The 24,503-nt window shown below is 37.2% G+C and overlaps 1 protein-coding gene across 3 annotated transcripts in view; it reads left to right on the forward strand.

Annotated features, from left to right (window-relative positions):
- Positions 1–22,388, forward strand: part of TRIM26 (tripartite motif containing 26) — an 80,621-nt gene extending 58,233 nt beyond the window's left edge. For 2 of the 3 annotated variants that reach the window (XM_031965238.1, XM_003768881.4), the window contains exons 2-8: positions 11,706–12,194; positions 12,440–12,535; positions 13,934–14,164; positions 16,621–16,643; positions 17,047–17,162; positions 17,424–17,456; positions 17,826–22,388. In XM_031965238.1, coding sequence (XP_031821098.1) covers positions 11,757–12,194; positions 12,440–12,535; positions 13,934–14,164; positions 16,621–16,643; positions 17,047–17,162; positions 17,424–17,456; positions 17,826–18,502 — 1,614 coding nt within the window. In that variant the 5' untranslated portion in view covers positions 11,706–11,756 and the 3' untranslated portion in view covers positions 18,503–22,388. Of the gene's footprint in view, positions 1–11,646; positions 12,195–12,439; positions 12,536–13,933; positions 14,165–16,620; positions 16,644–17,046; positions 17,163–17,423; positions 17,457–17,825 lie in introns of all 3 variants that reach the window. The other variant, XM_012548897.3, reaches the window with a different exon arrangement.
- Positions 22,389–24,503: the final 2,115 nt, after the last annotated feature.

Genomic DNA, 24,503 nt, shown 5'->3' on the forward strand with positions numbered 1-24,503 from the left:
ATGTGTGCAGAACCGAACAGTTCTCTTGTTGCACAGGAAGAATTGGATTCAGAAGGTAAAAATAACCCGGAAGGAGAACCAAAATGCAAACAGTTTACATTCATTTCCCAGTGTTCTTCCTTTGGGTGTAGCTGCTTCTGTGTCCCGCCTTGATCAATTGAAGCTGAGTTAGATCTTCTCTTTATCAAAGAAATCCACTTCCATCAAAATACATCCTCATACTATGTCGTTGTTGAAGCATATAATGATCTCCTGGTTCTGCTCATTTCACTTAGCATCAGTCCATGTAAGTCTCTCCAAGCTTCTCTGTATTCATCCTACAGAACAATAGTATTCCATAACATTCATATACCACAATTTACCCAACCATTCTCCAATTGATGGGCATCCATTCATCTTCCAGTTTCCAGCCACTACAAACAGGGCTGCCACAAATATTTTGGCACATAGAGGTCCCTTTCCCTTCTTTAGTATCTCTTTGGGATATAAGCCCAGTAGTAGCCACTGCTGGATCAAAGGGTATGCACAGTTTGATAACTTTTTGGGCATAATTCCAGATTGCTCTCCAGAATGGTTGGATTCATTCACAACTCCACCAACAATGCATCAGTGTCCCAGTTTTCCCACATCCCCTCCAACATTCATCATTATTTTTTCCTGTCATCTTAGCCAATCTGACAAGCGTTTAGTGGTATCTCAGAGTTGTCTTAATTTGCATTTCTCTGATTAATAATGACTTGGAGCATCTTTTCATATGGCTAGAAATAGTTTCAATTTCATCATCTGAAAATTGTCTGTTCATATACAATAAACTTTCAATGGAGGATACTTCCTCTACCCAAGCTTCCTCTATCCTTCTCAACAGTCTTTGGTTGGGCAAGTCACTTAACCCCAATTGCCTCAGCCCAAAAATAAATAAATAAATAAAATAAAGGAAAATTTAAAGATCGGAGCAATGTGGATTGGTCATAGTTGTGTCCTATTAATGTAATATAAAATTGATGATTCTACCCATATACCTTTATGATGAACTCATAACCTCTTTTTGCCTCAATTTCCTTATCTATAGAATGAGCTGGAGAAGGAAATGGCAAAACACTAGTGTCTTTGTCAAGAAAATCCCAAGTAGGGTCATGAAGAGTCAGACATGATTGAAAAACAACTCAGCAAAAAATTTGATAACCAAGCTACATGAAAAATTGAAACATTAATTTTCATTCCCAAATAGATAAGAAGTCAACAGTTTTCAGAAGAAATAAAATTGGTCAACAAACATGAAAACCAATCACAAATAATAAGAGAATGCAAATTAAAATATGTTGAGGTTTTATCTACTATCCATCATAATGGAGCATTCAGTATTGGAAGGGATGTGGGAACTCAAGTTTACATTATATACATTAATATTTCTTTCTGTTGGTTGAGCAAAACTTGAAAAGCAATTTAGAATTATGTCACTCATTATGAGAAAAGTCACCAACTGCTTCTACCCTTTGACTAAGTGATTCCACTGCTGGACTTATACTCCAAGAAGGTTAATGATATAAGAAAGACCCCCTATATACAGAAATATTCCTAGCCAACTTCTTTGTGGTAGCAAAAAATTGGGAACAAAGTAAGAGCCCATTGATTGGGGGAGTGACTGAACTGAACTAACTATAGAGTGTGAATATGATGCTGTCATTGACAAAATGACAAATTATAAGGAATTCAGAGAAACACTAGGATACGTATATGAGCTGACTCACAGAAAAGAAGTCAAAGCCAAGGGTTATATATATAATGGCAAAAATGATCTAAACAGAAACAACATTTATTTATTTATTTATTTATTTATTTTTTTAGAGACCAATTCAATAATTTATTAAATGGAGAGAAATACTGGGACCAATGGATCCCAGGGCTAGACGAGACTATCATCTCAAAGGGTCTAGCCCTGAGTATCCTAAGCCTTTTATGGAGTAACATTAACAATGACATAATGCAGATACCTAGGTGGGGATACCCTCATAGATGGAGGTTACTGATATTCTAATGACATTAAGGAATGTCTATGACACCTTTATCTCAACCATTAAGAGGGGATGGTCATAACCTTAAGGCAGAATACGAAGTAGGACAAATGGAGGAACTGATCACCCCATTAAAAATGACCTTTAACATTACATTCCCTCCTTTTTCTCTTGGAACTATTCAAATCTTTGAAATTGAACAACCCTATGTGAAGTCAATAAAAATCAAAATGAAACTAGACCAATGCAAGGACAAGTCTCTCCCTGATAACCCCAGAATTAATCAGCTATACACAAAGTTCCTTATTTCAATTATTTCTGACAATCAATTGTCAGATCCTCTGCAGTTGGGGAGCATATGGACAGCTGTGATCATTTGTGCATGACTCGGCCTCTGCTTATGGAGAGCAGCAGGCTCAAGGCAGTTGTGTTGCCCATTCAGAGGGGCAGCCTGCTCCAGGAGAGAAGGGTGAGGCTTGGAGCGGCTCCACCTGTCCCGCCCATAGGAACAAACAGGGCTGCTACTAGAATGCAGATGTCTGAGCAGGTTATGCACAGTTAGACCAAGGCAGGCAAACCCCAAACTTTTTAGAGGCCTTGATATCAACAAGGTACTTTTAAGTACGTTGAAATACTAATTAAGGACCTGGGGTAACAGGAGTGGAGAAATAGCTCAGAGAGACTGCCAGTTCCAAGACAGGTATCCAATTTCTGGTTGTTTCTAAGAAATAATCCCAAAAACTGAGTCTGCCAGGGCAATTCCAACAGAATAAGGGATTTCCCAAGTTAAAGCACAATCAGCAAATCGTAGTCTAGTAAATTTAAGCAAGGAGTAAAGGACTTCCAATTAAATCTGAACTAGCAAGATACCAGTTTTCCCAACTTCCAATTAAATCCGAACTAGCAAGGTACCAGTTTTCCCAATTTCCTATTTCTTCTCCTCCCTTTTTTTTTTCTTTTGGAAAGGAATTATCAAATGACCATCCCACATATAAATCATACACGTATGCATATACATAACAGACTAAAAGTCCCTCAAACATAACAGCAATAGTTACACACGTTTAACAATTTCCATTCCAAGTCTTAAACACAGCACAGTAATACAGTGAAAATTCTAACAAGTCAACCACTTTCCCACTCCCCCCCATCAGTCCAAATTACATCAGGAAAAGTGGACGCAGGCAATGGCTGTCATTTGCTTCTTCAAGCTCGACAGGGACGATGCTAGGGATGATGTTCAGTCCGCAAGGGGGATGGGTCTGTAGTGTGGCGAGCTGACAAACAAAGGTTTGATCTAGGTCCCAGAAGCAAGTCAATATATCTGCAATTTGACCAAATCTAGAAATAAAAACAAATCTAAGAAAAGTTAGAACAGTCTGAGATAGAAAGACAGGTCCACAAGGACTGCTACAAGATGTGGTCTCTCATTAGTTAAAAACCTTAAAAAAACTTGAATATCCAGACACAATATCTGGTAACCAATAGATGACCAGACTAAATACTTATTTGCTCAAGTATTTAGGATATAATGATTACAGGTGACCAGATTGGAAACAACAAGGTATGACATAATTGAATTAACAATTTCTTATTGACCATTATAGAAATCAGTTACAGGAGGGAAAAAATGCAGTGCATATTAACTACAAACCCAAGATATTTTACCTCTAGTAATAGATATTTACCATAACCTTATCAGTTTGCTGCTTTTAAAATGTCTGGAACAGTTTAGAGGAAGGGGGGAGAATAGAATTCCATGTGACTACCCTTCTCCACAAGGGTGGGGAGCAAAATCACTCCAGGCTAACTAAATGGCTCCTATAGCTGAAGTAGCAGCAGTGGGGAGGGGGGAAGTTTAAATCTTTACAAAGATCCCTACCCCACCCAACATTTAAAGTAGCAGAAATCAGTGGGTGGGTGGGGGAATCCCATAAAACTAAATGTCCAGCAGAGCTGGATTTAAAGCATATACTCCATTTCTATCTCATTTCAAATAATAAAATAACATAGTTTCTTTCTCTCCCTTCTGGCCCCATGTGGCCATTATTCCCAATGGACTTCTCCTAAGCCCAGCCTGGCCAGGGATGAAGCTTTAAGAAAAGTCCTTGTTACATACTTTAGGTAAAATTAGAGGTACATGACCGCTTTTAGGCAAGTTAACAGACATTCTTTAACAAGCTATTGTTCCTTTAAGATCTTATACTTAAGGAAAACCAATTCATTTCCCAAATTTAGAATCATCTTTAAATTCCTAATCAAATGTTTTCACCAGCTGGAGTTCAGTATTGAAATAACCAATTCCCAAATTTGATCATTGTTCTTAAATTTAACAGAGCTCTTAAGTTACCAAAACAGACAAACAAATTACAAACAATTTCACAAAAATCACATAGAACACAGAGCACAACTAGACTGTCCAATAACATACAAGACATACAGAACACTGGTCACACTTAGACTGCACAATTACAGCATTCAGTAGGACACTAACATTAAAGCCAAACCAAATGGCATTTTTAAAACCCCCAGTCTTTGTAGATAGCCCCCTGAGCATGCAAAAGCGGGAGGGGCCGGCATTACTCTAACACAGGATGACCCAAACAGGGAAACTGAGTCCCATTTTCAAATGTATATACTTCCCACTCGATGGAAGAAGTAGGAGGACCTCTCTTAGAAATGCAAAGGACGGGCCTTTGTCTCTGGAAAAGAGTTGGACAGAAAGAGTTTCCTCAAGCAAAGCATCTGCTCCAGGAAAAGAGTTTTGAAGTGGCCAAGTGTCTAGATTGCAGACAAGTAAAAACTTAGTTTTCCCAACCTTTGCAGCCTCCCTCGTATCTCTTTTTAGAGATAGAGCTGCAGCAATTCCTAAAGAATTGTGCCAGAGCTCCGAAGAGCTTTTTATGTCAAGATGATTAGAACTGGCCTCAATCATCTAATTGTTGGAATGACGTTCATCAGAATTGATCATCTTATAATGATCTCCTGGTTCTGCTCATTTCCCTCAGCATCAGTTCATGAAAGTCTCTCCAGGCCTCTCTAAAATCATCTTGCTGATCTTTCTTATAGAACAATAATATATTCCATAGCATTCATATATCATAACTTATTCAGCCATTCTCCAACTGATGGGCATCCATTCAGTTTCCAGTTTCTTGCCACTACAAAAGGGGCTGCCACAAACATTTTTGCACATGTGGGTCCCTTTCCCTCCTTTAAGATCTCTTTGGGATATAAGCCCAGTAGAAACACTGCTGGGTCAAAGGGTATGCACAATTTGATAACTTTTTTTAGCATGGTTCCAAATTGCTCTCCAGAATGGTTGGATCCATTCACAGTTCCACCAACAATGTATCAGATGTGTCCCAGTTTTCCTACATCCCCTCCAACATTTGTCATTATCTTTTCCTATCATCTTAGCCAACCTGAAAGGTGTGTAGTGGTATCTCATAGTTGTCTTAATTTGCATTTCTCTGATCAATAGTGATTTATAGCATCTTTTCATATGATTAGAAATAGTTTTAATTTCTTCACCTGAAAATTATCTGTTTATCCTTTGACCATTTATCAATTGGAGAATGGCTTGAATTCTGAGGCCACACTTGACTCCTGACTCCAGGGCCAGTGCTCTAACTGCTGCACCATCTAGCTGCCCCCTGTCACTAAACTTTGACCCGCAATATGCTAGTACCAAGCATAGCAAAGAAACCAGGAAAAGAAAAAGGACCTATTTGCACAAAAATATTTATAGCATCACCTTTCAGAATAGCAAAATACTAGACATTATTGGGGTGCTTGCCTATGAGCAATGACTAAATAAATTAAGATAGATGAATGTAATGGAATATTATGTAGTGTGAAATGATGAAATGAATAATTTCAGAAGACCTCCATGAAATAATGTAGAATGAAATGAGTGGAACTTGGAGAAGAATTTGTACAATGTCAATAGCACTTTGAAAGACTTTAGAAATCTGATCGATTCAATGATAAATCACAATTTCATGGAACCGAAGAAGTATGCTGTCTACTAAACAAGGAGTGGACTTAAAATGAAGAATTAGATGTATATTTTTGGACATAACCAATGAAGGAGTTTGTTTTATTTGATTATGCATGTTTGTTATGAGTCATTTTAAAACATTATCTTTGCTAATGTGAGGGAGAGGTAGCCAAGTGATGCAATGGATAGAGTGCCTGGAGTCAGGAAGATTTCTGAGTTCAGATCTGACCTCAGACCCCCTAGCTATGTGACCCTGGGCAAATAACACTTTACTTTTAAAATATGTTAGAGAAAAAGTTGGCAAACAATTCCAGTATCTTTGAGAAGAAAACCCCAGGTGACATCTCAAAGAGTTGGATGTGAGTGAAAACAACTAGAGCTCCTACATGGATAAAATAACAGGTCTGGACAAAGACAAACAAAACAAAAAAACAACAAAAAAAAAAAGACAGTCACATAGATAATAAGTGTTTTACACCCAGTACTTAAGTTTATTTCATGAAAACATTTTGAATGAAATATAAGGACAAGGATTTCCTTCTCTGTGTTTTCTTCCTTAGCCTTTAAGGCCTTACTTATGTCCCACTTCTTCTATGGAGTCCCTTCTAATAGCAGTTCACAATACTCATTCTATTTTCTGAATCTCTGAAACTCTGTATGAAACATGTATATGATTATACATATAACCTAACACTCGGTTGTTCTCTTAATTGCTTAATATATATATATAATATGCATTTATTAAATACCTGCCATATACAAGGCACTGTTCTTCATTTAATCATAATTTACTCTGAAGTGAATCCAATGCTTGGGCATTGTCACAATGTATATCTGTTGATTACTTGATTGTTTGCTTTTTAATTATTTGAAATAGGTGCCTTTGAGTGTGACTGTTTTATTACTTTTTATAAATTACTGATAACTTTGATGAAATTGAAATTTTATTTCATCCTGTAATTAATCCTTTTCTGCATTTTGTATAATTATCTATATACTAAGTCTCTTTTTCTCTTAAGTTCAGATATTCATAGGTTTAAACATTCAGCCTTTAATTCTGAATTAAGGTTTAAAAGTTCTGGGGCAGCTTTGTAGCGGTGAATAAAGCACCAGCCCTGAAGTCAGGAGGACCCGAGTGCAAATGTGATCTGACACTTAATACTTCCTAACTGTGTGATCCTGGGCAAGTCACTTAACTCCAATTGCTTCTGGGGGAAAAAAAGATTTAAAAGCTCATTTCCCTTCACTTTGATTAGAAGAAACTTATTATCTTCTAGACCCTTAAACTGTATTAATAGAATCCCAGGAAATTTATGGGCATCTCTATGCCATTAACTAGATTAATATAATTACAGGAAATAATATTATCTCCAGGTACCCTTTCCAGGAGACCTGTTATCTAGCTAATAAACTTTTGCATCCTAATGTATAATTAAAGGAGATCTGTTATCTTACTAATAGGTCTTACAGAATTAAGGTAGAAGCCAAGAAGTCTTTTATCTCTGTTCAATTAATGAGCAGATAGACTTCTACCAATCAGTCTTTCCTGATAGCAGGTTGGAAGGAGGAGTTATTGTTTACCCCAAGTGTCCACTCAATCAGTGTTTTTGTTGACTATGACACTTTGGACTTTGTAACCAATCATAGTGTTTTCTATCTATAATACTCCCTGCTCTTTTTTGTCTTTTACTTCCCCAAACTATATGAAGACTAGGTAAGCCCTGTCTCATTGACTTTGGTCATTGAAAGAGACCATTGATCAAATTTATTGGGTTTGCTAGCCTAATTAACAAATTGATCATACTTGGAACTTTGTCTCTCTATTACCTTAATTTTCTTCTTCTTCTTCTTTTTTAAATTATAGCCTTTTATTTTCAAAATATATGCAAAGATAATTTTCAACATTCACCCCTGCAATACATGGTCTTCTAGTTTTTTCCCTCCCTTTCCCCCACCCCCTCTCCTAGACAGCAAAGTAATCCAATATATGTTAAATATGTGCAGTTCTTTTATACATATGTCCACATTTATCATGCTGTACAAGAAAAATCAGATCAAAAAGGAAAAAAATGAGAATGATAATAAAAAGAAAGCTTAAAACAAAAAAAAGTTGAGATACTATGTTGTGATTTACAATTAGTCCCCTCAGTCCTCTTTCTGGATGCATAGGGTTCTCTTCATCACAAGTCTATTGGAATTGGTTTGAATCACCTCATTGTTGAAAAGAGCCAAGTCCATCAGAATTGATCATCATTGATAATCACATAATCTTTTTTTTTAAATTTTATTGAAGCTTTTTATTTACAAAACATATGCATGGGTAATTTTTAAACATTGGCCCTTACAAAACTTTCTGTTCCAAATTTTTCCCTCCTTCCCCCACCTTCTCCCGTAGATGGCAGGTAGTCTGATACATGTTAAATATGTTAATTACAATATATGTATATATATTTATACAGTTGTCTTGCTGCACAAGAAAAATTAGATCAAGAAGGGAAAAAAACCCCAAAACCTGAGAACAGAAACAAAATGCAAGCAAATGTCAACAAAGAGAGTGAAATGCTATGTTCTAAGCCACACTGAGTTCCCACGGTCCTCTCTCTAGGTGTATATGGCTCTCTTTATCACTGAACAGTTGAAACTGGTTTGAATCATCTCATTGTTGAAGAGAGCCACATACATCAGAATTGATCATCATGTACTCTTATTGTTGCCATGTATAATGATTTCCTGATTCTGCTCATTTCACTTAGCATCACTTCATGTAGATCTCTCCAGGTCTCTTTGAAATCATCCTGTTTATCATTTCTTACAGAACAATAATATTCCATAACATTCATATACCATACTTTATTCAGCCATTCTCCAATTGATGGACATCCATTCATTTTCCACTTTCTAGCCATTACAAACAGGGCTGCCACAAACATTTTGGCACATACAGGTCCCTTTCCCTTTTTTAGTATCTCTTTGGGCTATAAGCCCAGTAGAAACACTTCCGAGTCAAAGGATATGCACAGTTTGATAACTTTTTGAGCATAGTTCCAAACTACTCTCCAGAATGGTTGGATCCTTTCACAGTTCCAACAACAATGCATCAGTGTCCCAGTTTTCCCACATTCCCTTCAACATTTGTCATTATCTTGTCCTGTCATCTTAGCCAATCTGACAGGTGTATAGTGGTATCTCTAGAGTTGTCTTAATTTGCATTTCTCTGATCAATAGTGAATTGATGCATCTTTTCATATGACTAGAAATAGTTTCAAGTTTCTTCATCTGAATATTGTCTGTTCATATCCTTTGACCATTTATCAATTAGAGAATGGCTTGAATTCTTATAAATTTGAGTTAATTATATATTTTAGAAATGAGGCCTTTATCAGAACATTTGAATATAAAAATGTTTTCTCAGTTTATTGCTTCCCTTCTAATCTTGTCTGCATAGTTTTGTTTGTACAAAAGCTTTTTAACTTAATATAATCAAAATTATCTATTTTGTGATCAACAATGATCACTAGTTCTTTGGTCACAGATTCCTTCCTCCTCCACAGATCTGAGAGGTAAACTATCCAGTGTTTTGCTAATTTGTTTGCAATATTATTCTTTATGTCTAGGTCATGAACCCATTTCGACCTCTTCTTGGTATACAGTGTTAGGTGTGGGTCAGTGCCTAGTTTCTGCCATATTAGTTTCCAATTTTCCCAGCAGTTTTGTCAAATAGTGAATTCTTATCCAAAACTAGGATCTTTGAGTTTGTCAAACACTAGATTACAATAGTCATTGATTATTTTGTCCTGTGAACTTAACCTGTTCCACTGATCAACTAGTCTATTTCTCAGCCAACACCAAATGGTTTTGATGATTGCAGCTTTATAATATAGTTTTAGATCTGGTACAGCTAGGCTACCTTAATTTGCTTTTGTTCCCATTAATTCCCTTGAAATTCTTGACTTTTTTGTTCTTCCAGATGAATTTTGTTACTTTTTCTAAGTCAGTAAAATAGTTTCTTGGGAGTTTGATTGGTAAAGCACTAAATAAATAGATTAGTTTAGGTAGTATTGTCATCTTTATTATATTCGCTTGACCAAAAATATCAACAGCACTTGATATTTTTCCATTTGTTTAGGGCTGATTTTATTTGTGTGGAAGGTGTTTTGTAGTTTTGTTCATATAGTTCTTGACTTTCCCTTGGCAGATAGATTCCCAAATATTTTATACTATCGACAGTTATTTTAAATGGAATTTCTCTTTGTATCTCTTGCTGTTGGATTGTTAGTGATGTTGATGCTAATGATTTATGTGGATTTATTTTGTATCCTGCAACTTTGCTAAAGTTGTAGATTGCTTCCAGTAGTTTTTAGTTGATTATCTAGGGTTCTCTAAGTATACCATCATATCATCTGCAGAGAGTGATAATTTAGTTTCCTCATTACCTAGTCTAATTCCTTTAATCACTTTTTCTTTTATTGCCAAAGCTAGCATTTCTAATGCAATATAGAGTAGTAATGGTGATAGAGGATAGCCTTGTTTCACCCCTGATCTTATTGGGAATGGTTCTAGTTTATCCCTATTACATATGATATTTGCTGAGATCATCACATAATCTTGCTGTTTCTTTGCAGAATATTCTCTTGGTTCTGTTCACTTCACTTTTAGCATCAGTTCATGTAAGTCTCTCCAGGTTTTTATGAAATCATCCTGCTCATTGTTTTTTATGGAACAATAATATTCCATAACATTCATATACCTTAACTTATTCAGTCATTCCCCATTCAGTTTTCAGTTCCTTTGTCATTACAAGAAGGGCTGCTTACAAACAGTTTGTATATACATGTGGGTCCTTTTCCTTTATTCATGATCTTTTTGGGATACAGGTCAAGTAGAGACATTACTGGATCAAAGAGCATGCATAGTTTTATAGCCCTTTGAGCATAGTTCCAAGTTGCTCTTCATAATGGTTGGATCAGTTCACAACTCTACCAACAATGTATTAATGTCCCAGTTTTTCTACATTCCCTTTACCATTTATCATTCTCTTTTCCTGTCATTCTTAGCCCATCTGAGGAGTGTATAATAATACCTCAGAATTGTCTTAATTAACATTTTTCTGATCAATAGTGATTTAGAGAATTTTTTTTCGTATGTGTGTATATATATATATATATATAAACTAAATTTTCAAATATCATAATTTTATTTTTACATCACAGTCATTTCCAAACAAATCTCTCTTTTTCTTACTCATCCCAGTGAGTCTTCTTATGTAATGAAGGAGAAAAACAACAGGTGAACAAAACCTTTTGACACCTCATGCAACATTATATACCCATATTGTCTTACCTCTCCAGTAAAAGGTACATTTCCTCATCTCTTCTTAGGTCAAGTTTGGTCATTATAATTACACAACATTTGGTATTGTTTTGTCCTTTTCATTTATACTGTTGTTGTCATCTATCTTATTGTTTTCTTGGTTCTACTTATTTTATTCTTTATCATTTCATATAAGTCTAATCATTTCAGAATTTCTCAAATTTGTAATTTTTTATGTTAGATAATATTCCATTGTATTCCTTTATGACCATTTGTTTAGCTTTTCTCTATTTACTATTTACCCACTTTTTCTCCTTGTAGGTCTTTGCCACTGTATTAAGTTCCCATGTATACTCTTGATTCCATCCTCTGGTATACAGGAAAAAGAAGTCCAGCAGTTGAGCAGAGGTCATTCTTGTGGATCAGGCATCATGGCTACCTCTGCCCCACTGAGAACCTTGGAAGAAGAGGTGACATGCTCCATCTGCCTTGACTATCTGAGGGACCCAGTGACCATTGACTGTGGTCATGTCTTCTGCCGTGGTTGTGTCATAGACATCCGAGCACCCCCAGGGGGCCGTCCAGCATGTCCACTCTGTAAAAAGACATTTAAGAAGGATAATATTCGGCCAGTTTGGCAGCTAGCCAGCCTTGTGCAGAATATTGAGAGACTCAATGTGGAAAAGGGGAGAGAAGCGAAGGAGAAGCGACCTGAGCCAATGACAGTGATGCAGTGTGAACGGCACAAGGAGAAGCTACATTATTACTGTGAGGATGATGGACGATTCCTTTGTGTAATGTGCCGGGAGTCCAGGGAGCACAAGTATCACACAGCTATCCTCATTGAGAAGGCTGCCCAGCCCCACAGGGTAAGACTTGGTGGTCCCTAGCTCACATAACTTTTAGCCAGGAGGAGAGTCACAAACTTCTTGGAGGGCGATTAGGAAATGTTTTCCCCACACCCCCTGAGAATTTGAGCAAATTAGACTTGGGGGATCCTGCCATAAATAATCTAGACAGTTTGGAGTGAGAATGATTGTCGAATGTAGCCTTGCCCAAGATCTCAAATTAGATCCCAACTATCCTATATCTGATTATTTTCTTTTTTCACCAGGAAAAAATTTTGAGTCATCTGGGCACCCTAAGGAGAGACAAAGAGAAGGTTCAGAGTTTTCAATTGAAGGGGGAAACTGAGATTCAGCACCTGCTGGTAAGTGAAGTCTTCAGGCCTCACATTTAGGCACATTCGTGCATGTCAGATTAACCTACTTATAATAATAAACATTTATAATATGATTGATATTTCAAAAAAAAAAAAAAGAAGGAAAAGATAAATTTGGCTAATGAGTTCAGTCAGTCAGATTATATTTATTAACTGCCTAATATGTGCAAAACACTGCTAAGTGCTGGGGCTACAGTGAGTGACAAAAGAGAATCTCTGTTGTCAGGGAGCTCACAGGTTAGTTATGGAGGAGATAATGTAAAGACAACTATGTACAAATAAGATATTAAGAGCTTAATTCAACACAGAGAAGGTACTAATAATAAGGGGAATTGGGGCAGGCTTTTTTGAAAAATGTGGGACTTTAGATCCAAAGGAAAGTAAGCTGAAGCTAGGCGATGGAAAAGAGAAAGAAAAAGAATTCCAGGCTTGGGAATTCAGTGAAGTAGAATATAAATGATGAAGAAAGAAATGAAAAGCAGAGAGTGACCAAACCTGAGTGGAATGAATCAAGACAGACTGCTTAGAAAGGAATTTGACATGGTCTGATTTAATATGCCATCCTTAGTGGGATCCAGTGTGCAGTGGCTGTGAGACAGTTATCCAAGTCAAGGAGAATATTAGTTTGGCTGCAGTAGTGAAGTTATATTTGAAGAAAGAACATTGGACTTAGGAATCAGGCAACCTAAGTTGTAGGCTTGGCTCTTTCTGTGTTACTTGACTTTAGGCAGGTTCTGGATTTTAGTTTTCTCATCTGTCTAATGGCATAATAGTAACTAGGTAAGATTACATAAGGTATCTTTCATTTCTGATGTTTTTTGATTCATAGAATTTAGGGACTTAAAGATCATCTATTCCAATCCACTTATTTAATAGATAAGAAACTGAGGTGGAGAAGTTGAATAATGTTCATGATCATATAGATTGTAAGGCAGAGATGGAATTCAAACCTGTCTTATAGATTGTAAGTGGCAGAAATGGAATTCAAACCTGTATCTTATGCCAGAATTAGTCCTTTTTCCACTACTGCCTCTTTTAAGTTGGGATGAGGAGAAAGGACGTGAATAAGACTTGAACCATCGTCAGGACAGAAGAAGCAAAATACAAAGCTAAACACAAGAGGTTTCACAAAATGTACTAAGCTCTTCACTAGGACCTAGTAAATATGGTGCAAGGTGGTATAGTAATTGAAATGCTGGATTTTAAGTCAGAAAGATCTGTGACAATAGAGCAAATTATATAACTTGTTTGGGCTTCAGTTTCCTCAGCTAAAAAATTAAGGGGTTGGACTTGATTTCCATTAAAGATCTAAATTTATGATTCCCTAGGAAGGCATTCATATTTAAAATATTTCAATGGTTTTGTATGTACCTTCATCCACTGTAGACCAAACTCCAGATGGAGAGGCAGAACATTGCCTCAGAGTTTGCCCAGGGGCACCAGTTTCTGAGAGAACGAGAACAGCACCTGCTGGAAGGACTTGAGGGACTAGAGCAAGAGATCATTGAGGGAAGAGAGAAATACAATGTCAGGACTTCTGGGGAGCTCACCAGGCTGGGAGTTGTGATCTCAGAATTGGAGGAAAAGGCCCAGCAGCCAGCAGCAGAGCTCATGCAGGTGAGACATTCCTTAAAGAAAAGTAATCCCACCAATTCCTTCCAGACTGTTCTTATGGAAATAGTGCTTGAGTAGGAGTCAAGAAGTTTAGATTCAAAATCTTATTTTTCCCTTTTTCTGGACTTTAGTCTTTTCATGTGAAAAAAGAGTTTAATAGGGTTGTTTTAATAAGGAGCAAATAAGATCAGGAATATAAACATCATTATATACAAATATAAGATCTGCCTGACCTCTACTTTTGATTATAATCTTTGAAAAATCTTTAAGCTTTTTGGACCTGAGTTTTCCCCATTTTTAAAATGGGTAACATCTGCTTTACCTGCATCCAAGTTAAATGTGAACTACAGTGAAGTAGTAGTTGTATTAGTCAGCTATTACCATAAAAACTTACTCCACCTTGTTTTAGTTTTTGCATAGAAATTGCACTTAAAAAAACAATATTTCCATATATCATGTTGTATAAGAAAAATCAGATCAAAGTGAAAAAACCAAGAGAAAGAAAAAAACAAACAAATGGTGAAAATACTATGTTTTGATCTGTATTCACTTTCCATTGTTCTTCCATAGTTCAAATTGTCCATTTGTGATCAGTGGAAAACTAGGTCTTACTCCTAGCCAAGGAGTCGACCTTTGACCCTTTTTCAGTCATTATAGATAAGTTGACATGTTCCTATATTAGGAACCTACACTGATGTTACCTTATGGTAAAGAGAGGAAAAGTTTTTATTTTATATAACTAAAATATTGTTTTAGGGGATCATAGGTTGTACATTCACAGAACAGTTCCCGTGGGTTTTAACAATTTGTTTGAAGTAGATGTACTTGTCTCTCATGAAAATTTACCATCGTAATTATTCATCTACAAGTTAAATATTTGTCAAAATGTTGTCAAAATCTGTTTGTGAGTTTCTTTGAAATTCATAATTTAGAAAACCAATAAACTATTAATCTCAAAATATAAAAACAAAAGTTTCAGAAATTTCAGTATCATCTTCCCTCCAAAATTCCATTGCAGAAGAATCCCCTGTATCTTTTGGTCATTGTTTTTAGGGGAGGACAGGCTTCAGAGAACTGAGAGAATGACTTTATGAAATAGGAGGTGATAATCTCTTAAAGAAAAAGTAGGAATTCAAGAAGCTGAGAGGGAGAAGCAGGATGTTCCATTCATGGGAAACTACTTGAGCAAAATTTAGGAAATGGAAGAATGCCATGGGCCATCTACACTACGTAGATCATTTTGGTTGGAATCTAAAGTGTGCTGATATTGTGATATGAAGCTGGCAAGATAGGGTGGCACCAATTATTGAGGGTCTTGCATGTCAGTGAAGGAGTAGGCACTGAGAGGAGTTTGGATGCTTTGGGGACCTCTTATTCCCATTTCTGAAGAGAAGGAAGTCTGGTCAGAAGAGAGAGAGAGAAATAAAGTAGAGGGCAAGGAGTATGATGAAAGCAGAAAGGGGAAAGGAAACAAGGATAATTTAGATGAAAGAAGAAAAGGAGAAACAATCTCATTGTGTTTCTGTCTCTGAACAGTCAGGGTAGGGTCAGCTAGTTTCCATATCATAGAATAGAAGAGCATGCCTGAAATTAAAATAGCAGTCAAAAGATGGGGATTAGACTTCTGATTTTATTGGTGTAGGGACCCTCTGGATGAGGAAATGCACTCTTTCCCAATGTAGATAGCACAGTACATTTAATTTTACAGCAAAGTTCTTATTCATTAGTACAATAAACCAGTGTTCATGGATCCCATGTTATGAATCCTTACCTTAGAAATATGACTTCATGACTTAATTCAGAGATTTAAAGGATCTTATCAACTCTTATTATTAGCTAACAACTTTAGTAAGAGTTAGTTTGCTGATGGGGCAACTAGATGCCGAACTCAAATCTGGTCTCAGACATTTGCTAGCTGTGTGATTGTAGGCAAGACACTTACCTATTTGCCTCAGTTTCCTTATCTGTAAAATGAGCTGGAGAAGGAAATGGCAAACAATTCAATGTCTTTGCCAAGAAAATCCTAAGTGGGGTCATAAAGAGTCAGACAAAACTGAAAATGACTGAGCAACAACAAAATTTACTGATGACAGAGAGAATGGAACAAGAAAGCTGTTGAATGGATGAGAATTGAGAAGCTCTGAGGGAAGGAGGTATTCTAGGATGTCTTTTTAACTATGACAAACTCATTTGAAAAATTCCCTGGGAATGACTGGGAATGTCATGAAGTTTGCAGTTTGGCAGTTCCTAGCCAAGAATATTCTAATTCTTACTATAAAATACTATCGTCAGTGAGTTTCATGACTCTCCTACTGTGACAGTAATGAGTGTCCACTGATTAGAGCATTCTCCAAGACAATTGTCCCTATTTCCTGTTTTTAAATGGCCACTGCTTTAACCTTGGGTAACTTTTCCTTTATCATTAGGTTAAACTCATTGTGTATCTCCTTCCTTTTTAGGACACCAGAGACTTCCTAACCAGGTAAAAGAACATATTTCCCCACAATAGACATCATTCCCCTGTGTCCACATCCTTTTTATGTCTTAGAACCATTTTCACTTGCCACTCATCTAACCATAAGCTTTTAAAATGCCACAACAAGAGTGTGGATGATGCAAGGGAGGTTATTACTGTTGTGTCCCTTGTCTCTGTGGCTTTGTTTTTGATGGAGTGGGAAGAGAGAAGAATCTTTCAGCATTGTGAATCCCTGACAGCTATCTATTTGGACCCTGACCCACACAAAGCAGAAATTTGGCCTTGCCCTTTCTGAAACAGTTTCATCAGAAGGCCTTTTCCAACTGCACCTGATGTCAGGGATATGTTCAAAGCCTCAGGAAAGTTTCCACCAGCAGGGGGGAATGACTTGATTCATGTTCATTCTCAGGTATCCACGGAAGAAGTTCTGGAGTGGGAAACCTATTGCTCCAGCTATTAGAAAAAGAACTGGAGAATTCTCTGATAAGCTTCATTCCTTGCGGAAAGGCCTAAGGGAATTTCAAGGTAAAGTTAGGGATGGAGGAGCACTCAGATAGTTTCCCTATTTAACTGATTTCTGATTCTTATCATAGTTTCTCTGGCCTCATTGTTATACTCAGGATGACTTGTTCTTCTCTGAATTTCTTTGGTGGTTCTTGGGCTATGCCATTTTAAATGCTCTATTACTCTGCTGCAGAACCTCTACTTCTACCACCTTCATTCCTCTTTTGCTCTCAAGATCACTAGTCATCAGAGTCTCATCATTGTCTTTTTCTTCTCCACCAGGGAAGCTGCTGAGAGTCCTGGAATATAAGACAGGTAAGTGTCCAGCATGTCCTCAAATAAAGAAAATTTGCTCTCCCCTTATCCTGATCTCTTTCCAGTCTCAGCATTATTTTATTCATATTTAATTATTCAGGTCTCCTTTCCTCACAGATCTTTGTGTTCGGTTCCTCCTTCTTCCTAATTTCTTTTCTCCATTTCTGACTTCCATATAATCCTTGTGGCATCATTATGTCTGGAAAAAGGAGACAGTTTGACCCAACATCAGATCCAAATACCATCTCTATCCCTGACTCTGTTATTGAGTTCTTGTTATGATGGCCTTGAATCTTGTGGGATTTCTATTCCCAGACCCTTTCTTTATTTTTCCCCTCTTCCTAACACCTTTCCTTCTTGTCTCCACAGTGAACGTCACTTTGGATCCTCAGACAGCCAGTGGATACCTTATATTGTCTGAAGACTGGAAGTGTGTGTCCTTTACCAACATGTATCAGAGTCTATACCAACACCCCCAGCAATTTGATCCTGAACCTGCAGTTCTGGGTAGTAAGGGCTTCACCTGGGGCAAAGTCTATTGGGAAGTTGCAGTGGAGAGGGAAGGATGGGGGGAAGAAGAAGGGGATGAAGAAGAAGAAGGAGAGGAGGAGGAGGAAGAAGAAGAAAATGGATATGGGGAAGGAGAGGAGGACTGGGAGACAGATGAGGATGATGAATCGGGAGGAGATGAAGATGAAGATGATCTGGAAGAGGATGACATTGTTCAGGAGTCTTGTCTGGTGGGTATTGCCAGAGACACTGTGAGGAAGAAGGGGGATCTCCGCTTAAGTCCTGAGGATGGGGTATGGGCTCTGCGTTTATCATCTGCTGGTGTATGGGTTAATACCAATCCTGAAGCAGAGTTATTCCTTGCCCAGCGACCCAGGAGAGTAGGGATTGCTCTGGATTATGATGGGGGTACAGTGACCTTCACCAATGCAGAATCACAGGAACTTATTTACACATTCTCAGCATCCTTCACAAGGCGCTTAGTTCCCTTCTTTTGGCTAAATTGGCCAGGAACAAGTCTTATTCTGAAACCCTGAAAGACAGAGACATTCATACATATAGATCCTCCCTTTGGCCCCTCACTTTCTTCAGTGCTCTGATTTCCCTTTCACAGAGGCAAATAGGCCTGGGAATGAACATGCTTTTTATTGAGGGGAGAGAGTATTCTCCTGGACAGGATATCAGGAACAGGAGAGAGGAGGGTTTTCTTGCCTCCTGCCAATTCTTATGTCCTTAGTTTCCATGGCCCCCATGTAGACTTGTACCAGGGCTAGTTCTACAACTTGACATGTCCCAATTATGACATTTCTGATGGTCTCCCTTCTCCATGAGGTGATAAACTTCACTAAGGCTCTAGCCTTGAATTCCACTTATTCAAGTTCTCTCCCTCAAAGTCATTCCCAGTACCATTGGAATTCTAGGCAATTTTGATGATAAAATCCAGGAGAATTGCAAAATCTATTTCTCTAGTCTCCTGTCCCATGCTTTCTCCCCTTTCCCCATAATAACCACCTACTCTTATCTGGTTAACTGCTTCTCATTCCTCCATCCCAAATCCTGCCTCTCTCCCAGTCCTTCCTTCATGTAGTAGAGAGACAGTTTCCTCAAAACATAAATGAAAATATCTGTGGAATAAAATGGAATTCCCCTAGGGTTTCTTTTAGGCTGAAAGACTCTAAGATGTCAGAAGAAGGAAAGGGACTCCAAGGATCCCAGGTGCTAGTGGGGATCTATTTCTCTTAGTACTTATTGATTATGTAAAGCCCTTGAGTGAGGTCCTGACTGAAGTTCATAGTCTGTATTGGACCAGGGCTTTGTAGATGAGGTTCTCAATGGTTATCAAGGTACCAACCTCAAGTCCTGATGTCCTGATGTGTACATAGACCCATTTGATTTTGGGAAAATTATCAAGATCAATAAATCACCTTTATGAATCTGTTATTTTGAGTATGTGACTGAGCCCAGGGTGTCTTATTCCTGTGACTGGGTGTAGCACCTCTCCTCACTTCAAAGGCCAGTGAATTGTAGTAGGTCCTCTATTATGCCTATAGATAGAAATCCCCCTGGTCTCTGGTGCTTTTCCAATCCTGACTGAGCTCCTCCAAAAAGGCCTTAACTTCTCCCTAAGAAGAGATAGGGGAAAGATATTCAAGGTGCCTCAGAGGTCCACAATCAGATCTCCAGTTCTCTATAGCACGAGAAGGGAATAAAATGACCACCTACCTCCTAGGGGATAAAGTCCTGGCTCCTTAACTTAGCATTTATGGTCTTCCACAATCTAATGCTTATTCAACCCAATCTCATGCCCTAACAATCCAAAACAAACTCTGCCCCTGCCAAATTACTCTAATCATTGTCTCTGCAGCCTCCTTACACACCAGAGTCACTGCTTACTCATACATTCGCAAGTCCCACCTGGAATATCTTTTTCCCTTTCCTGTCAAAGTCTTTGAGAGTCCACCCCAAATCTAACTCTTCCAAGACCCAAGAGATCTTTTTCATTTGCTTCTGATCATAGTAAATTTGTCATTTCTTTTGTCCTCATGTGTGTATTCTTGTGTGTACCATGTGGTGGCATTTCTCAGATAGTAACTTGTATTGTTAATTAACATGTTTCATATGTTCATATTCCTCCCCCTCCCCCCCCCACTAGACTGTAAGCTATGGAGGGACCATGTTTCTCATATTCCACAGTGCTAGATATATTGCATTACTAGTACTGAATAAATATTTGTCAAATGAACTGGGTAATGAAAAAGTAATTTCAGTTGGACTTTAGAATATGTTCTGTATTTTACAACATGCACTGTGGTGTAATACAGTGGGTCTCAAAGTACAATTTGGGATTCCCTGGGAATCTCAATCAAGGGGCCTGAAAAGTCAAAACTTTTCTTAATACTAATTTCCAATATGGTAAATATTGATAGCAATAACCCACATAAACAAAAGCTCTTGGGGTAGGGTCTCAGTAATATTTAAGAGTGCATCTGGGTCCTGAGACCTAAAAGTTTAATAACCACTTATATAGAGGATAAAATGTTAGGTCAGGAAGACCACCTCCTAACATTTACTAGCTATGTGACTTTAGGTCTTACTTTTTTATAAAATAAAGGGAATTTCTAAGTCCTTTAAGAACTCTGCCAGCTCTGATTCTAGGATCACTTTTTCCCTTCCGCCCAATACATTTGTACCAAATTTGGAGCTAACTTGCTGGGTGATTTGAGCAAAGAATTTCTGAGTTGGATTTCTTAGTTGCAAAATGTTGATATCTTAAAGTTATTAGCTCTGTAGTCTTTCTGTGATTCTATTAATTTTGGCTCTGGTTAATTTACATTGTCATTTTCTTTGCTTTCTTGTGATCACTTGCCCTTTCTAGGTCATAGTTTTATCATTTTGTAGGGATAGGACTATGTGGTCTCCTGGAGTTCTAAAAGGCTACATGATTTACTGATTTCTATGTGATTCATTACTGTTACACTCTGGGAGGAAGGAGGAGAGAGAACAGAATGGTTGGAATGCTTAATCTCCAGGAAGAATTTCTTTTTTTCCCTGCAAAAGTTTACTCTGATTTTCTGGGTCATACTTACCAGGGATTTTCCAGGTTTTAATTCTTCTTAACCTGATACATAATTTTCACTTGGCAACAGTTTAGGCTTCTCATTAGAGAAGGAGGCTGGGCAGAATCAATCCTAGGATTGGAACCTTCACACTAGCCCCCTAGACTACCAGATTTATTCCCAGTCTTAGTTCTGGGAAAGTGATTATGACACTGATATTGATATTGAAAATGAGCATGGCTGCCATGTTTGTCTCATGGTTTATTGATATCAGGCATAGACATTGAGAATGGAATAAACATTATGAGAAGCATAGGGAATAAATGACTTTTGGTAGAAGCAAAAAGGATGTAATGAGAAAGCAAAATTAATGAATTAAGAGTGAGGAAATGATCAATGAAAAGAGCTTTAGAACCTTACTGTATCCAAAATAAACCCCCCAGTTTATTTTGTCACTTTTATGAACAACTGTAACTACCTTGCTTTTAAAGTCCTTTACAACTTAGTCCCAACTTAAACTAATGTTTATTATATACATTACGCCCCTTTCATTTTTTGGTCAAATTGGCTTTTTTATTATTCTTCATACAAAACTCATTCTCTTATTTCTCTGCTCTTACACTGACTGTCTCCTATGCTAAGAATACACTCCTGTTTCACTGGTGCATGGGTGCCTTCCTTCCTTTAAAACTCTGGGGTACCTTCTGCATAGATCCTTTATTGAATGCTCCTCCCTCAGAAGGTAGTTGGCCTCTTTCCCAAAATATATTTATTTTTTATGTGGTTGTTTATGTGCATATTTGTTCTTGAAGAGAACCAATGGCATCATGAAGATGATGTCTTGACTTATGCATGAATTGTATTTAAGTAAGACAGAACTGCACAAAGTCCTCAGACTCACTCACTCCTCCAGAATCATTGAAGTCCAGCAGCAAGAAAAAAATCAAGATGATTGGTAGGTAATGGCCTGGGATGCCTGGGTGCAGGTAGGTCTTACAGGGCAGAATAATTAAGCTGGATTTGCCAGATTTAGTCTCAGGGTTTGCATCATCACCTGCAGCACACTCTGAGATACATTAGTGTCAGCACATTGTTAAATTTTCATTTTCAGCAAGAGAATTCATACTTTGGATATTGTATGTTTTATCTCCTCCAGTGGAATATAAAGTTTTTGAGGGCAGAGACTGTAACATTTTTTTTTTCTTTTCCTTTTATTCCCAGTGTTTAGTATAGTGTGTGGTACATATTAAGGAGTTGGCATTAAATTCAAAGACTGGTACTTCTATGAGCAGAAAGGCAAAGTGATTTAAAAAAAAAAGATGAAGAGGATAATTCAGACAGCTAAATAAAAGATCAAATGATGTTTTAGTAAAGTAACAGGATTTACAAAGAAAAAACCCCATCATATTATGGGTCTGAGAAATTAAATAACTTCGCCTTAAATTCTTGGTTTGGAGAAAAAGGAGAGAAATGGATTCCTAAAGAGATTTCTTTGAGGAAAAGACCTGAACAGTTTGAATAATGTATTTAAGGGATTCTTGATAAATCTGAATTGATTTATGTGTGTTGGAGAATTTTGATCCTGAACTGGGATTGGGGTGGAGAAGAATGGTTTTTATGAAGTTTATCTGAGATCTAAGGTTAGACCAAGGCACCTTTATCTTTTTTTATTAAAAGATTTTTCTTTTCTTTTTTTTTATTATAGCTTTTTATTTACAAGATATATGCATGGGTAATTTTTTAGCATTGACCCTTGTAAAACCTTCTGTTCCAACTTTTCCCCTCTCCTACCCCCTCCCTCAGATGGCAGGTAGACCAATACATGTTAAATATGTTAAAGTATATGTTAAACACAATATATGTATACATATCCATAGTTATTTTGCTGCTCAAGAAGAATCGGACTTTGAAATAATGTAAAATTAACCTGAGAAGGAAATCAAAAATGCAAGTGGACAAAAACAGAGGGATTGGAAATGCTATGTAGAGGTTCACACTCATTTCACAGAGTTCTTTCACTGGGTGTAGCTGGTTAAGATTTTTATTTTCAAAACATGTACATAATTTTCAACATTCACCCTTGCAAAACCTTGTGTTCCAAAATTTTTCGCTTCCCTTCCCACCCTTACTTAAATGGCAAGGAATCCAATATATGTTAAACATGTGTGGTTCTTGTATATATATATTTCCACAATTATGGTGCACAAGAAAAATGAAATCAAAAAGGAAAAAAATGAGAAAGAAAATGCAATCAAACAACAATAAAAAGTTTTTCCTTTAGCCAATCTGAAAGGTGTATAGTGGTACCTTAGAGTTGTCTTATTTTCTCTGATCATTAATGATTTAGAGCATTTGTTCATGTGGCTATAAATGATTTTAATTTCTTTATCTGAAAATTGTCTGTTCATATCCTTTGACCATTTATCAATTGGAGAATGGCTTGAATTCTTATAAATTTCAGTCAATTCTCTGTATATTTTAGAAATGAGGCCTTTATCAGAACCCTTAGATGTAAAAATTTTTCCTTAGTTTATTGCTTTCCTTTTAATCTTGTCTGCATTGGTTTTGTATGTTATAAAAACTTTTTAACTTAATGTAATCAAAATTATCTATTTTGTAGTCCATAATGTATTCTAGTTCTTTGCTCACAAAATTCTTTTCTTCTCCACAGATCAGAGAGGTAGATTATTCTTTGTTCTAATTTGCATATAGTATCACTTTGCTTATAATATAATTAGGTCTAAATCATGAACCCATTTTGACCTTCTCTTGGTATTGGGTGTTAGATGGAGGTCAGTGCCTAGTTTCTGCAGGGCACCTTTATCAAGTCAGTTGAAGACATAAGTTTAGACTAGCCAACCCAGGGTCTTTACTTTTCATTAATTACCAAAACAGTGTTCCTAATCTGAGAATCTTCAGTGGCTCCACATTGCTTAGGAGAAAGAATACATAGGACCCAGCTTAGCATTCAAGATCCTCTAGTTTTTAACTTCCAATCTATTTTAATTTAATTACGCTTCATGTATTTTGCATTGTACATGAAGTAGACTGGTACCAGTTTCCTGATCTCTTCCTGTCATCATTTCTTAAGCATCCCAACATTCTCTGCCCCATGCTTACAATGCTACCATGTATCCTTCAGCTCAGAGGCCATGATGAAGAAACTTCTGGATAGTAGTCTTCTATAGCTTCTCCCCACCCGTTTTCACAGCTAGCTAAAAATATCTAGTGGACCTTTGGTTTCTTAGGGATTTTTTGTCTGGATCTCTTTTGTCTTTGTTACTTTGTGCCTAAAATCTTAGCTGTTTGTATACATGTCCTTTGGTGGACAGGATACTGGACTTGTAATCAGGAAGACCTAGGTTCAAACTCTGCTTTGAACTTACTAGATATGTGATCCTGGACTTCAATTTCCTTGTCTTTAAAAAGAGGAAATAGGGCTTGTTGGTCTTGGTCCCTTCTAGTTCTAAATCTGTGATCT

Source organism: Sarcophilus harrisii, chromosome 4 (assembly GCF_902635505.1).
Source record: "Sarcophilus harrisii chromosome 4, mSarHar1.11, whole genome shotgun sequence".
Taxonomy (NCBI): domain Eukaryota; kingdom Metazoa; phylum Chordata; class Mammalia; order Dasyuromorphia; family Dasyuridae; genus Sarcophilus; species Sarcophilus harrisii.